The 16,855-nt window shown below is 36.6% G+C and overlaps 1 protein-coding gene across 1 annotated transcript in view; it reads left to right on the top strand.

Moving 5' to 3' along the window:
• Window positions 1-1,626: 1,626 nt before the first annotated feature.
• CCDC178 (coiled-coil domain containing 178) overlaps window positions 1,627-16,855 on the top strand; it is a gene marked incomplete at both ends in the record, with an annotated part of 360,112 nt that continues 344,883 nt past the window's right edge. The window contains 3 exons of the mRNA XM_080920521.1: window positions 1,627-1,666; window positions 1,916-1,975; window positions 3,426-3,515. Coding sequence (XP_080776647.1) covers window positions 1,627-1,666; window positions 1,916-1,975; window positions 3,426-3,515 — 190 coding nt within the window. The remainder of the gene's footprint in view (window positions 1,667-1,915; window positions 1,976-3,425; window positions 3,516-16,855) is intronic.

The raw sequence follows: 16,855 nt of genomic DNA, 5'->3' as shown, positions 1-16,855 counted from the left end.
AATAAATGGAATCAATGTCCTTTAATCTCACAATAATGACTCTCAGGAATTTATACCCTGTGAGTAAGTTTCATGGTTTTTGCTTTGTTTTGTTCTGTTTAATTTTTTTTGGCTACAACTCTAGCAGTCAGAAATTGTCTGCTATAAGCTTTCCAGATAATAAGCTTCCTGCTGAATTAGCTCCAATATGCTAGATAGTAGTTTCTTAAAGCACATGTAAGATATGTATTGCCAAGATTCACTCAGGTTTCTTCTTTCAAATTATAGATTTTTAGACCTATAGTCATCTTTTAGATGCAACTGAATGCTGAGTCATTCTTTGATGCTTTGAAACATTTCGGTTATGGTATCTCAGATCTCTGTAATACATTATGTGACTGAGTTCCAGTCTACATCCTTCTAATTTTTATTTCTAGAATCTTTATAATATGAAGCACATTTATGTACCTTTTCACTGGCATTTCCTTTTCTATTTTTCTTTTTATCCCTCAAACTTGTCTTTATCTTATTGGACCATGCTAATCAATATAATAACTTTATTTTATATAATTTTTCAAAAATGTTCTTTTACATATTTTCTTTTATATCATACAATATTATAAAATTTTATAAATTCTATGTTGTCGTATATTAAAATAATATTCTGCATATTTTATTGATTGAGTATATACTTTCTTGACACTCCTTTTTAAATTACTGAATCATTTTATATTCTCTATAAAACGTATGTTTAAATTTTATTTGACTATTTAAAGAGAATCCACTGCCTGTGATATGAGTGCATTTTTAGTTATAAAACACTTTTCTGTATTGTTTTTTTGTTATTTTTATATTTAAACACACATACAGATACTTACACAGCAACAGCCATTTTCTGTCATTCCTAGGATTGGTGAGAGCTTGCCATTATGTGAATTAGTCAGATATCAATGGATTTCTTTAATCTTAGTTTGATCCAAATTATAAACCACATTGATTTTAACTCTGGAGCTCTTCTTACCTTTCCATCTCCTCTATTTAACACCTCACAGAGGAATGGCCATTTTATCACAATCTCAGACTTACTAGGAATACCTACTAACCTACTATTTATAGACTTTCCACATTTGCAACCAATACCATCATTTTAACAGTAGTACAGCTGAAATGTGCCTGACAGAACACAAGGACATAAGCCCATTATGCTGTTAACTTTCACATGATTTACAGTTAGGTCAAAAGGTAAAATATTCAAAGCTAACTGGACAGTATTTGTGCTGAAATGTAGAGTGATATTTTACTCACTCTATGATAACCTTTTCCCATTACCTCTGAGTGAGGAATGACAATAATACTTTCTCACATTTCCCACAAGCTCATAGCATTTGCAGTTACCTACAGACTTGCTTGGCAGTCTGGCTGAACATATTTATTGGTTTAGCATGATGGTGAACATTTTTTCTCTTTTTATTTTGTTTCCTTGAGAACTTCATTCATAAACACTGTGTGTTGAAAGATGTTGAGGAATCTTAGCTGTCAGATTCATTGTCTAAAGAGTTCTGGGATATAAGCAAAGCCCAACTCTGGGTGTGTCTTAGGACATTTCCTGAGAGATTTACTCAAAAGAAATGAGGACCAGCACTCATTATGAGCAGCACAACCTCTGAATCTGGGAACCTACATGAAGGTAAAGAAAAATGGGGAGACATTCAGTACAGAAGCTCAATTCTTTTGCACTTCCTAGACAGCTTTCTGGGAGCTACTCTGCCCCAGCACTCCTGCCCTCCAGGGATAGACCATGATTATGAATCTCAGCTGTCCTAATCTTTAGCATAGATTTCTTTTCTTTTTCCAGTATAACTACTCCCACCTTTAATACTGGTACATGGCACTATGGTTAACATGCAAAACTAATACTTTGTCTTGTATTCCATAGGTAAAACATGTCTTGAGATAAAAGAAATCCAAAAGAAAGCAAGGGCATTAATGCTTGCAGGTATCACAAAAATATATGGTTCCCATCATTATCATTTTGCCATTTACTTGTTGTCTTCTAATAAATCATAAATTAGGAAACTTATGTTCACAATGCTTGAAAAGTAAGTGGGCCATTTCTTTAAAAAACTCATATTTGCTGATAGTGTATGATGTGTGTCATTCATTTCCTTTGATATTTTGTATAATATGCACATGCAAAATGGTGGGCTCATCAACATGAGTATTCTTCAAAAACTACAACTGTAATATCATATATTGGGAACTGAAATATGAGTGTTGACTTAAGTTCTTTCTATTTCTATATCATCTTTTCAATTTCCTCTTAGAATAAGAAATATAATAATTTTACTAATGCAATGTTTTATTGTAATAATCTTCATTATTCCTAAAATTTCCTCTCTCGGCCTTCCACCTTTCCTCACCTACCTCCTTGCTCCCCTTTCTTAAGGGCATAAGTTCTGAAGAGAAATGTAAAATACCTGATGGTAACCCATCTTTGTCTTGGGCTAGGAGTTTACCTTTCCCCGCTTTTCCAAATGCTGGGATTATAAATGTGTACCAGATCTGGCTTAGATTTTTCTTCATTTGAATTTCCTAGCCAGGAAATTATAAAATTCCCACAGTATTTTCTCTTGTTTCGTTTCTTCAATATAGTTCAGATTTACTACTTCAGAGACAAATCACTAGTTCTTTCTCAGTGCTTAGGATTACACCATGGAAAGTGCACAAAATATTTTTTGCTAATTGTTTTTCTTATGATTAGCCTATTTTCTATTTTTCATTCTGTGAGTAAATGTCAGTGTCCTGAGATGAAAGTCCAGTTCTCTTAAGTAGACAGTTGAGATGCATTTGCTTATATTGTAGATCCATTTAAAATTACAGTGTGCTCTCAAACAAGCAACAAACTATTACTTTTACGAATTTAAATATTTTGGAGTTTCTAAAGTGACGAGTCAAGATTCCCATTCTCTAAATTTTCTCTTTTCAAAGGTGACCTGTTGTAACATTATCTTAGTGTAGAGTTTTTATTCCAATCCAAAAATATTTATTTTTAATTATATATATATATATATATATATATATATATATATATATATATATATATATATATATATATTCCATTAGAAAAGTAACCTACAATACATTTGTTACTTTTGGTGAATACTGTGGTTTAAACTGGATTCCTTAGTACAGAGTTGCAAATGCATTTCCTTTAACAGCTTCTTGTTATGGTGAATTCCTTTTATGGGGAATTAAGGAAATTGCATAATACAGAGAAAACATCCAAGAAATTCCAACTGTGTCCCTTAGTATTTATAGTAAGTTGTTCTTTTCAGTTGCACTGTGTAGCTTCTTAGATTTTTTTAATTGGGTCACTTGCTTCAAATTATATACGAAATATTTGCATATTTCAGCACACTGAAATGTTTTCTGTTTGTTTTTTAAAGAAAATGCCAGAATGCAAGGCTTGTCAGAATTCATCTTTTCCAGAGAAGAGGAAAAAAGAGCTTTTGAAAGTAAATCAACAAATACAGAAGGTGGGAACTGAATATGAATCATGTGGACAAGGTTCTGTCTGAGTTTGTGTTCACTCACTTGCTAATTTGTGATGTCAGCTATGTGATTTCACTAAGAAATAGATACTGTGTATTCTTATTAACCTAGATTAGAAAAAAGTAAAGATACAATGTAGCATACCATTTATGAATAGCTAATAATCACCATTGTTTGGAGCAAGCAAATGAAACTTTTTATGTACTGCCACTTTGTTTCTGAACTCTGTTATCATACAGGGAACCTTAGTTTAAATCCCAATACCTAGGCAAGCTGGAGACTTCTCAGTGGCTGAGCAGATCCCTTTGTAAGGAGACTGTTGTTTGAATCCAGCCATCTCAAGAACAGCTTCTCCATCTTGCTGTCAAGGTCAAACTAAGTTCATGATCCCAGGTCTGCTTTTTCTGATTGGTGGAAACTGCCTTGCTCAACCTCTTATGTCAAAGTATGGATGGCCAGTGTTACAGCCCACCCACTCCCCCTTGCTTTATGATTCCATCCCTTCAGGTTTGCAGTTCAGCTTCCAAGTCTATTCTGTGGCTCTGATTCATCAGTAGCGTCTTGATTGCAGTACACTGTCAACTGCATTGACTGGTGTTTGAGTTACTATGCTGAATCTACACGGAACCCACGATAGATCACATTACAGATTGTTTATGGTTTGTTATATAATTTCAGAAATGAATGAATTTTTACCCTGTTGGAATAATGCTGACATCTTTCCTGTTAAATGGGATGAAGCTTTGGAAAGCTGGAAGCTTTGGTTCTGCAAATTTTGGAATTCAAACATTGTCTAGTAGGAAGATTCTGTACTTTATCTTTAAAAGTGGTTTCAGTACTGTGTGAGGAAAGAGGTTAAAATAAGTAAGAGGATGAATATGTTTCAGTCTTGATGTTAGGTAACTTCTCTGGGGATTCATAGTTTAATAAAAATATGAATATGTTACCATTTTGGTATTTTTATTTCTTCCTCTCCAATACAAAACTTGAATATAATTTTATGACCTTAAAAAATTAGTGTAAGTATAGAATAGGTTGAGTTTAAACATAAAAAAATTAGTTGGTTCAGATAAAAGAGCAAATGTCCAGGCCATAGTCAAAGAGTTAGAGTTTAGGGATCAAGAGTGTAAACGTATTTCTCTGTTTCTTGTCTGATGTTATATGGCCAATCATTCTATGCCATATCTGAGCAGACTAAAATTTAATTATGAGATACAATGTGGAAATATATTACTTAGTATTATGATAAAGGCATACAAATTCATTGACATAGAATTAGTCTGTGGAGAGCCGCGACAACATTTGACACCACTAGATGGCGCTGACTTCGTTGCAGCAGCCTGGCTCCTCCCTGTAAACAATCTGGGCGCATGCACAAAGAGTGGTGCAAGCCAAGTCACAGCCCAGCCCGGGGCGTCACGATCAGACCACTGGCGGGCAGCCAATCACACAGCGACACGCCACCCTTGGGGATAAAAATTAGGGTGCCTTTTCCTGCCCGGGGTCTTCCTCTTCAAGATACAATAAACGCTTTGCTGCAGAAGGATCCTGGTGTTCTTGCCGGCGAGACGGTAGCACGGGACATTAGTCAATGAATAATTTAAAGGATTATTTAATATGGAAGTCATCTAATAAATATCAAGAGGGAAGTATAGGATCTATAAATATTGTAAGGAATTTAAGACACATTTTTGGACCAACCCTTATAGGGACAGACTAGACAGACATAAGTAGTTGAATGACAAATGAGGAATTTGCCATGCATGAACATTTGCACTTGAGAAGCTGAGGTTGGTAGATTGCTATGGTTTAAGTATAGCCTCAGATACATAATGTGGTGGGTGTGAGTTCAAAGGTAATTCAATTATCTCAGACATTAGTTATGAGTAGAAGGAAGAAAAGTTAATTTTATAGATACACAGCTTGCAAATGTAGTTGGAGCCTTCATACCTACTTCTAGTTGACTTTCCTGGTAAAAACAAGGCTGATAAAAGTCAAAAAACACCCAGGATTTAGAAAATATTTATTCTCTACCAAATCCTTCTTTATGAAGAAATAAGAAAGCACATTAGGAAAAGTTATTAGAAAGAATATTTCACCCTATTTTACATTTAAGTATTTTGTATTGGGATGTATGTGGGATACTTATTCTTTCCTCTATGTGTGCGTAAATAAGCAAACTCTGGTCATCAGGTCTACTGGCAAACACCTTTACCCACTGGACTGTCTTACTGGTCTCACTTCAAAGAATGCTTATCTATAATATGTCACAGTGCTCAGTGGGTTTAAAAACACAGAAAATGTGCAAATATTTAATTCTGTCACTAGAATACAAATAGTGATTGTTCTTCAAAGCCATGTTTACAAGATAAAATGTAAATATTATAATGACGTTTAACGTTTGTGTGTGTGTGTGTATGTATGTGTGTAGTGTGTCTATTTAATGACCACCGCAAATAAATTTAACAACATTTTCATGGGGAAGATTTTTGTGGAAACAGATAAATGTGGAAGAGCCAAGTGTGACGTGACCATCTCTGAGACAGCTAAACAAGAATATAAAGAGCTCACTTCAAATTTAAAGACAGAAATTCCCCCGGTGAAGAGATGAATCCTACACGTTCGCAGAAGTCATAATTTGAAGAAGGGACAAGGCAGGAATGAGAATATTGTTAGTGCTGCTCATGTGCAAAAGTACCCAAGTGACAATAGATTAATTCCCAAGGAAGGACTTTGAAGAGGTATTCAGGCAAAGCTGCTGTGATTACCCCAGTGAAAATAAACTGTTTTTGAAACTTTAGATTTTAAAGAGCTTACAGGGAGCAGGGTAGACATCAGTGAGACCCTGTCTGTGGAAGGAAGTTAGAGCTGAGTCCTTAGTTAGCTCCAGTGCTCATCATCGGACACATTGTTCTATCACCCAGAACCAGGTTCCCAGTGTGGTAACGTTCTATGCAGATGTGGATCTGCTATCAGCAAAGGATGCTTGAATTGTCCCCACAGATGAGACTATTACCAATAGAAGATGAATGATCTACTCAAAACAAAGGCTTTCCATGGTGTGGAAGCCATTTTTAAAGTGAAGAGCACTAAATGTTTTCATTATCTAGAGTAAATGAAGACATGAATAAGTGGAGCACTGTGAAAAGATGCTGAGCTAAGTTTTTCCTAGAAGTGTTGAGAAATAAAGATAAAAGATAAATTAGTGGGATGGACACAATGGAAACATATTTTACAAGCAGCTTGGAAGCAGTCAGAAACTGTTGAATTATCAAGAATGTGATGAATAAATTATGCAAGGATTAAATTTACAGAGCATGAAGAGGTGCCCATTTACAAACTCCATTTCATTTGCCCTGAGTGAGGTCTCAGACAGAACCTTCCTGCTGCAGATGGCCAGACAACCTCACTCTCATTTATAGGCATGAAAGATCTCATTCATTGAGCAATGATTCTGAGCAACAAAAGTGGAGTAAGGGGCCAGGGATAGTAGGAATGTCTATAATTACAGTCAGGAAGTTGAGGCTGGTGATGGATGGCCATCAATTTCAGTGTAGTATGGAATTTATAGCAAAAAAACATATCTCAATAAAAAAGGACAAACAGAAGAGCAGGGTGACTCTCTTCAAGACCAAAGACCTGCCTGCACACAGCTGAGTCCCCTGAGAAGTCTTACAAGAGCTTTCCCACCTGAGCCCATGGAGACAGAATGGAGCCACTGCAATAAGAACTCACTACCTGCCCGCAAAAAAACAAACATCCAGAAGCAATTTCCTTCCTAAGCCTATGAGCTCAGATCCACACTAGAGAAAAGATCCAGTCAGAGACAAGAGCACTTATAATCACAGACAGCAAGAGGGAAAGAGGAAAGCAAAAGAACCTAGTTAATGGAAACCAAGACACCTTGGCAACATCAGAACCTAGCTCTCTCACCATAGCAAGTAGTGGATTGTCAAACACACCAACAAAACAAGACTTAGACTTGAAATAATACCTCTTGATGATGATGGAGATCATGGAGAAGTGTATAAATAATTCTCTTAAACAATTACAGGAGAATCAAGTGAAATCCCTAAAAGAACTACAGAAAAACACAAACAAACAGATAAAAGAATTGAAAACAGAAATAGAAACATTAAAGGAAAACACAGAAAGAGACAACCCTGGAGATAAAAAACCAAAAAAAAAAAAAAAAAAAAAAAAAAAAAAAAAAAAAAAAAAAAAAAAAGAAAGAAATCAGGAGTCACCAACAGACTACAAGAGATAGAAGAGAAAGTCTCAGGGGCTGAAGACAACATAGAAAATATATATATATATATATATATTTAAAAAGAAACAAAAAAAAACAAAAAATAAACAGTCAGAGAAGATGCACAACCCAAACCCAAAAAGCTCCTAACCCAAAATGTCCAGGAGATTTGGGACACAATAACATCAAACCTAAGGATAATAGGTGTAGAAGAGGGCTAAAACTATTAACTAAAAGGCACAGTAAATATCTTCAACAAAATTATTGAAGAAAACTTCCCTGCCCCTAAGAACAAAATGACCACGAACTTACAAAAAGCCTATAGAAACCCAAATAAATTAGACCAGAAAAGAAACTTCTCCTGACACATAATAGTCAAAACACTGAATATTTTAAACAAAGAAAGAATCCTAAAAGCTTTAAGGGAAAAAGAACAAGTAACATATAAAGGCAGACCAATAAAAATTTCACCGGACTTCTCAACAGAGCCTATGAAAAATACAAGATCCTGGACAGACCTCATACAGACCCTAAGAGAACACAAATGCCAGCCCAGGATACTATGTTCAGCAAAACTCTCTCGATCAACATAGATAGAGAAAACAAGATATTCCAGGACAAAACCAAATTTAAACAATATCTGTCCACAAATTTAGCACTACAAAGGATGATAAATGGAAAAATCTAAGATATAGAAGAAAACTACACCCAAGAAAAAGCAAAATAATAATAATAATAATAATAATAATAATAATAATAATTAAACAAGGAAACCAAAAGAAGAACAGCAGACAAACCTACTTCTACCTCTAACAACAAAAATAACAGGAATAAAATAATTACTACTCTATAATTTCTTTTAACATCAATAGATCCAATTCACCAATAAAAGACATAGAATATCAGACTGGATACATAAATAAGAGCCAACATTTTGCAACATATAGGAAACTCATCTCAGAGACAAAGACAGACACTACTTCAGAGTAGAAGGCTGGGGGAAAAAAATCTTCCAAGCAAATGGGTCCAGGAAACAAGCTGGAGTAACTATGCTAATATTGAATAAAATAGATTACTAATCAAAAGTTATCAAAGATAAGAAAGGACACTTTTCACTCATCACAGGAAAAAAATCTATCAAGATGAACTCTCAATCTCGAGCATCTATGTTCCAAATACAAGGGCAGCCACATTCATAAAAGAAATCCTTCTAAAGTTCAAAGCATATATTACACCACACACAATAATAGTGGGATACCTCACCACCCCACTCTCATCAATGGAGAGATCATAGACACAGAAACTGAACAGAGACAAAGCAAAATTAGTAGAGGTTATGAACCAACTGGAATTAACATACATCCACAGGACATTTCATCCAAAAACAAACGAATATACTTTCTTCTCAGCATCTCATGGCACCTTCTCCAAAATTGTCCATATAGTTGGTCACAAAACAGGCCTCATCAGATACAAGAATATTGAAATACTTCCATGGATGCTATCAAATAAACATGGAATAAGTCCTGTTTAAACATGGAAAAATAGCATCAAAACAACAAAAGCTGTTTTTCTGTTTACTTTTTTTTTGAGAAAATCAACAAGATTGCTAAACCCTTAGCCAGACTAACTAGAGGGCAAAGAGAGAGTATCCAAATTAACAAAATCAGAAATGAAAGAGGAAACATAACAACAGAAATTCAAGAACTAATCAGATTGTACAACAAAAGCCTGTACTCAACAAAACTGGAAAATTTAGAGGAAATGGATAAATTTCTAGACGGATATCAGATACAAAAATTAAATGTGGATCAGATAAACCATCTAAACAATCCCATAACACCTAAAGAATTAGAAGCAGTTATCAAAAGCCTCCCAGCCAAAAAATAGTGCCCAGGACCAGATAGGTTTAGAAGAGAATTCTATCAGACTTTTATAGAAGTCCTAATACCTATACTCTCTAAACTATTTCACAAAATAGAAACAGAAGGGACACTACTGATCTCGATCTTTGAAGCCACAATGGAACACTACCCAACTCATTTTTTGTAGCCACAATAACTCTCATACCTAAACCAAACAAAGACATTACAAAGAAAGAGAACTTCAGACCAATTTCTCTCATGAAGATCAATGCAAACATACTCAATAAAATTTTTGAAAACCAAATCTAAGAACACATCAAAATCAATCATCCACCATGATTAAGTAGGCTTTATCTCCAGGATGCCAGGATGGATCAATATAATCTACCATATAAACAAACTCAAAGAAAAAAAACAAAAACAAAAACAAAACAAAACAAAAAGCACATGGTCCTCTCACTAGACACTGAGAAATCATTCGAAAAATTCAACACTTTTTCATGATAAAAGTCTTCGAAAGACCAGGAATCCAAGGCCCATACCATAACATACTAAAAGCAATATACAGCAAACCAGTACCCAACATCAAACTAAATGGAAGTAACTCAAAGCAATCCCATAAAAATGAGGTACTAGACAATGCTATCCACCGTCCCTCTACTTATTCAGTATAGTACTGGAAGTCATGGCCAAAGCGATTAGACAACACAGAGAAGTTAAAAGGATTCACATTGGAAAGTAAAAAAATGGACATTTTGCTAAAAGCAATCTACAGATTCCATGCAATCCCCATCAAAATTCCAATTCAATACTTCATAGATGTAGGAAAAAGCTACTTGCAAATTCATCTGGAATAACAAAAATCCTAGAATAGCGAAATCTCTTCTCAAGAATACAAACATGTCTAGGGGAATCATCATCCCCAATCTCAAGTTATATTACAAAGCAACTGCAATAAAAACTCCATGGTATTATTACAGAGATAGGCAGGTAGATCAATGGAACAGAACTGAGGACCCAGAAATGAACCCACATACCTATGGTCACTGGATCTTTGACAAAGGAGCTAAAAACATTCAATGGAAAAAGGACAGCCTCTTCAATAAATGGCTTTGGTTCAACTGGCAGTCAGCAAGCAGAAGAATGCAAATAGATCCTTATCTCCTTCTACAAAGCCCAAGTCCAAGTGGATCAAAGACCATCACATAAAACCATGTACACTGAAACTATTAGTAGAGAAAGTGGGGAAGAGCTTAGACCACATAGGCACAGGGGAAGATTCCTGAACAGAACACCAATGGCCTTCGCTCTAACATCTTGAATCTACAAATGGGACCTTATGAAACTGCAAAGCTTCTGTAAGTCTAAGGACACTGTTAAGAAGACAAAACGTCATTAATAATCCAAGAGCTAAGATAGCCTTGTGGTAATTTTTGGTATTCACAGATCATTGTGCTTAATCTATACTCAACAAAATATCTGTTTCCATGTTACATTCTGTTCTGCATGTGCTTTATACTTACAGTAACTAGTAGGATTTCAGTGCACACTATCAAACATCTAAAAGAATTAAGTACTGACAAAAATATTCATATAATGTTATGCCTAAATGCTTTTAAAAATCTATGTATGTATCTCTCTTTTTTTAAAAAAAAATAAAGTTGTAGGAAAAAAAGAAGACAAAATGACAGCCTACACATTGGAAAAAGATCTTTTCCAATTCTACATCTGAAAGAGGTCTAGTACCCAATATATGCAAAGAACTCAGAAAGCTAGACTATAGTGAATCAAATAATCCTATTTTAAAAAGGGGTACAGAGCTAAACAAAGCATTCTTGGCTGGGGAATATAGAATTGCTGAGAAGCACCTAAAGAAATGCTCAACAGGGAAATGCAAATCAAAACAACACTGAGAGTCCAACTCAAACCAGTTAAAATCAATAAGATAAAAAACTCAGGTGACAGCAGATCCTGGCAAGGATGTGGAGAAAGAGAAATACTCCTCCATTTTTGGTGGGGCTGTAAGCTGGCACAACCACTCTGGAAATCAATCTGTCAGTTCCTCAGAAAGTTGGAGATAGTACTAATTTAGAACCAAGATATACCACTCCTGGGCATATACCCAAAAGAAGCTCCAACATCTAATAAGAACACATGTTCTACCATATTCATAGCAGCCTTATTTATACTAGGCAGAAGCTGGAAAGTATCCAGATGTCCATCAATAGATGAATGGATACAGAAATTGTGGTACATTTACTCAGCTATTAGAAACAATAACTTTATGAAATTTGTAGGCAAATGGGTGGAACTAGAGACTATCATCCTGAGTGAGGTACCCAGTCACAAAAACACACACATGGTATGCACTCATTGATAAGAGGATACTAGCCCCAGAAAGCTCTGAATACCCAATACCTAAGAAACAGTTTGCAGACATTATAAAGCTCAAAAAGAAGGAAGGCTAAAATAGGGATGCCTCAGTCCTTCTTAGAAAAGAGAACAAAACTGTCATGGGAGGAAATGCAAGGTCAAATAAAGGAACAGGGATTGAAGAAAAGATCACTCAGAAGCCGCCTCACCTGGAGGTCCACTATATATGCAGTCACCAAATCCAAGCACTGTAGCTGATTCCAACATGTACTTGCTGGCAAGAACCAGACAGAGATGCCTCCTCAGGGACTATGATAGAGTCATATAGATACAGCTGAACATGTGTGCAGCTAACCACTGGTCTGAACATGGGGATCCTATGAGATTGCTAAAGAAAGGACCTAAGGAGCTGAAACGGGTTGCAACCTCATGGGAAGATAACAACACTATCAACCAACCAAACCCTCCAAAACTCCCATGAACCTTTGTGCACACTTTGAGAGACCTATTGATTCAGCTGCATATGTAGCTGAAGATAGCAGTGTCTGGCATCAATGTGAGAAGAGGCTTTTGTTCCAGATAGGGCATGTTTTCCCAATGTAGGGGAATGCCAAAGCAATGGTGTGGAGAGAGGGATCAGAAGGGAATGCACCTTTGTGAAGGCAACTGGAGGAGGAGGATGAGAGCTGGGATGAAAAGGGATAACATCTCAAATGTAAAGACAAAGTATCTAATTTTTTTTTTTTAAAAAAAGGGAAAGAAAACAAATGGTGTTTGGGCCAGTTCATGGTCAGTGCAAACCTGGTCTGAGTTTACCTACCAAGTATCTTGACTACTTCTCCAGTGTCTGCAGAACATGGAAAAACATCAGTTCGTACTGTACTAATATTAATTCATCTTACTTGGAAACTTTAGGTGGAAAAATTTTACCAGCCCAATTAATGCACCATTGAGAGAGCTGGTATCTGAAAACTGGTTACATTTTTCACAAATGCACAGGCAGAGAAAACAGATGCCTCTGTGTAGCCTGGAGACCTTTAAATTGCAGTGTTTCTTAAGCACGAGTCAACAAAAAAAAAAAAAAAAAAAAAAAAAAAAGAAGCGTGTCAAAGTCCACCATGCCCACATTAGTTAAAATCATCCATGAGAAGCTTTGAATTCTGTGTCTATTCTCTCTGGCATATGACTCCATGCCTTGTCCAGACTTCATGCTGTACTATTTCATTTTCCTTACTTTACTACATTGAAATCTTAATTCCACTTCATCAGAACATTGCAGAAATTGGTTGGCATTCACAAAATGAGGCTAAGCATGACATAGTCAAGAAATACTTAGAATGAGTCATTCAGAGCCTTATTTGCCTAGCACTGAATGAAACAAAGCAGGTGTTTTAACTACAATAGCAACCAACTGCTAACTGCCTATCAGACACTTCTGACTTCTACAAAGGGCAACATGTCTTTAACAAGATGTTTAGTTAGAAGATCAATATGTCCTTTTAAATTAGAATCTGCTTGTTATTTGGTCCTTTAACTATCATAGGGATGAACATATGTGTATATGTATGAATTAAAAAGGACATGGACAATGCCACACACAAAATAACCAAAGAATGATCTATGTTCAAAGTGTGTTCAAAGCCAACTGAAACTTACCAATCTAGTGACCCTAATAAATTATGACAGAACATCCAAATATTTAAAACCAAGCAGTCTATAAGATATTTGAAATGTCCAGAAAAATATAATTTAGGATTGTTCCTTTTTCATTATTATAATTTAAATGTATAAAGCAACCCTCATACAGTAGTTAAGAGGCAAAAATAATGTGGATCAAACTCAGCTCTCCCACCTTTGAGCTCTCTGAACTCTCATTGCGCATCATCTCTAAGCCTGAGTCATCTATGAAGTCAAGACAGTAATCTGATGACCTAAGTTTGATGTGCATCTTAAATAAAATGTGGTAGAGGAAGGGCTTCACGTGGCTTTATGTCTGCAATACACTTTTTATGCTCAAAAATAGTAGCCAGTGTGTTATAAAACTTCCAATGAATGTTAGCAATATACACACATAAACAAATATACTGGATACAATGAACACTTAGGTGTAAATAAAGAAGAAGGTCTCCTTATAAAGATTAGGTTCATAAAGTATAATATGATTTCATTGAGATATTTAAATGATTGATATATGGGTCCTCTAATAAACAGAATCTAGAAATTGAGAGTAGTTACCAGCTTCACCTGGCAGCAGTAAAACAAAAGGCATCAACATTTACATCACTTCTTTGTTCTCCAAGGGGACCTGAGATGTGGACATCATAGTGCTCTCATTGAAACTACAAGTGCTTTTGTCTCCTGTGCTTGAATAGTGGTTGCTAGTGGCATGCACCCTGTGGTGTCCTCAGAATGCCAGGACTTCACTAAGCACTTTGGTCTAGTTTCCTGAGCTTCTTCTCTGCCCTTCTGCAACCTCCGGTCCTGGAGCATATCAGGCTTAGAATCACTGAGGCACATCAGGATGAGTGGGTTTTATGATGAGCAAGCCTTAATGATGCAGTGGGAACATCAATCACCCTTTACACAAGACCGGTTTTCAGAAATGGAAGCTAGAAAATGAGGTTCCTATGAGGAAGGAGACCCGCTTTTTATTTATTCTTTTCCACAGAAGCAGCTCACAATGATTTTCAGGAAGAAGCTCTTCAGTGTATGGGGCAGGGCATGAATTAAATGCAAAAATATGATATTTTTGTTAAGGAATAATTAAATATGTGTTTTAGGTTCATTCATAAACGTGGTTTGGGGCTGATTTGAGAGTGGATAAACTGTTTTGTTGGTTGTCTTAAATTTCTTATTTTAATGTTTAGTTCACAATGCTATAGATTGTATTAACTTCTCTTGTGCGTGTATACACGCTCATGTGTATGTGCACATACAAGTGTACAAAGGAAGGTGGAGGGCCATGATTGATGCTAGGTTCCTTCTTTGCTCATCCTCTGCCTTGTTTCTTGAGGCTGGGTCTCTCCTTGAACCAGAGCTTAACGATTCCAACTGGTCTAGCTAGCAAGCTTGCTTCTTCAGATCCCCCAACTCTGTCTTCCATGTGCTGGGCTTCCAGGAAGTCATCACACCCAACACTTGCATGTTTATAGGGAATCCAAATGCTCATCCTGCTGAGCCATCTGCCCATTTCCTGTGGGTTTATCTAGTTTACCTCTACCTATTATATTATGTACTTAGTTTAAGAAAATATTTATTTGTTTATTTACTTTGCTTTACAATATCAGCTTCCCCTCATCTCCCAGTACCCCTGTGTTCAGAAACATGCCCCATTTCTCCCTCCCTTTCTTCTTTGAGAAAGAGTGCCCTCCTCCTGTACATCAAGTAGTTGCAGAACTAGGGCATCCTCTCCCAATGAGACCAGATGACAAGACAGTCCAACTAGGGGAATGGGATTTACAGGCAGGCAGGCATGCAGGCAAACAACAGATGCATGGACAACCTGACTCATGTTGTTTGGAACCAAGCTGTTAATCTGCTACATATTTGCAATGTGCCTAGGTCTAGCTTGTGCCCACTCTTTGGTTGTTGATTTGGTTTCCCAGAATTAACAAGAGCACAGATTAGTTGAAACTGTTGATGTTCCTGTAAAGTCTGTGCTCCTTTTTGGATCCTTCTATCGATGCTCCAACTCTTCCAAAGACTTCCAAGCTCTGTTTAATGTTTTGTTGTGGGTTTCTGCATGTCTTTTCGCTGGCTGCTGGATGGGGCCACACAGAGGAGAGCTGTGTTAGCTTCCTGTCTGCAAGCATATTAGAGAATCATTAATAGTGTCAGAAATGGGTTCCAATTTGTAGCAGTCATTGGTTAGTCATTTCCTCTGTCTCTGCTCTATCTTTGATTCTACCCATCTTGTAGTCAGGGCATATTTTAGGTGGAAAGTTTTGGTGGTGGTTTTCTGTTCTTACCCTGCCACAGGGATTCTTGCCTGACCCCAGGAAGTGGCCAATTCCAGATCCATATTCCCCAATATTAGGAGTCTCAACTAGAGTGGTCCAATAGAGCCTTCCATTTCAGGTCTCTGGTTCCTTCCAGAGATTGCCCACCCCACCCCACTCCCACAAATTTTCCTTCTCTCTACTCTGTTCTCTCTACTTTGAACTCATTGTTTCAAGAGGAAACTTTCCTGAAAAAATCACTAAGGGTCAGCCACCAAAGCCAAGCACTATTGCTGATGCCAAGTAGTACTTATTGGCAGAAACCAGATTAGGATGCCTTCTCGGGGCCTCTTCCAGAATCATACAGATACAGCTAAGAATGCTTATAGCTAACCATTGGATTGAACACAGAGACCTAAAAAAGGGTGGCAAATAAAGGACTGAAAGAGCTGAAAGGGGTTGCAACCTCATAAGAAGAACAGCATTATCAACCAACCAAACCCTCCATAATTCCCAGGGACTAAACGCCAACCATTGAGCACACATTGAGAGACCTATGGCTGCAGTTGCATATGTAGCAGAACATAGCATTGTCTGGCATCAATGTGAGAAGAGGCCTTTCGTCCAGGGAGGGCGCATTTTTCCATTGTCGAGGAATGCCAAGGAGCTGAGGTGGAGAGGGTGATTAGGAGAAAGTGCAACTTTGTGGAGACAAGTAGAGGAGGAGGGGTGAATGGAAAGGGGGTAGAGGATAACATTTCAAATGTAAATGTAGAAAGTATCTAATAAAAAATGGAACCTCATAAGTCAAAGGAAGCTGTAGTTAGGAAAAAATGACAGACTACAGATTAGAAAAAGATCTTTATTAACCCTACATCTGACAGAGGTTTAATACACAA

Source organism: Micromys minutus (genome assembly GCF_963924665.1).
Source record: "Micromys minutus genome assembly, chromosome: 8".
NCBI classification, from domain to species: domain Eukaryota; kingdom Metazoa; phylum Chordata; class Mammalia; order Rodentia; family Muridae; genus Micromys; species Micromys minutus.
The sequence above is the reverse complement of the archived record's forward strand: the minus strand, read 5'-3'. Positions and strand labels throughout refer to the sequence as shown.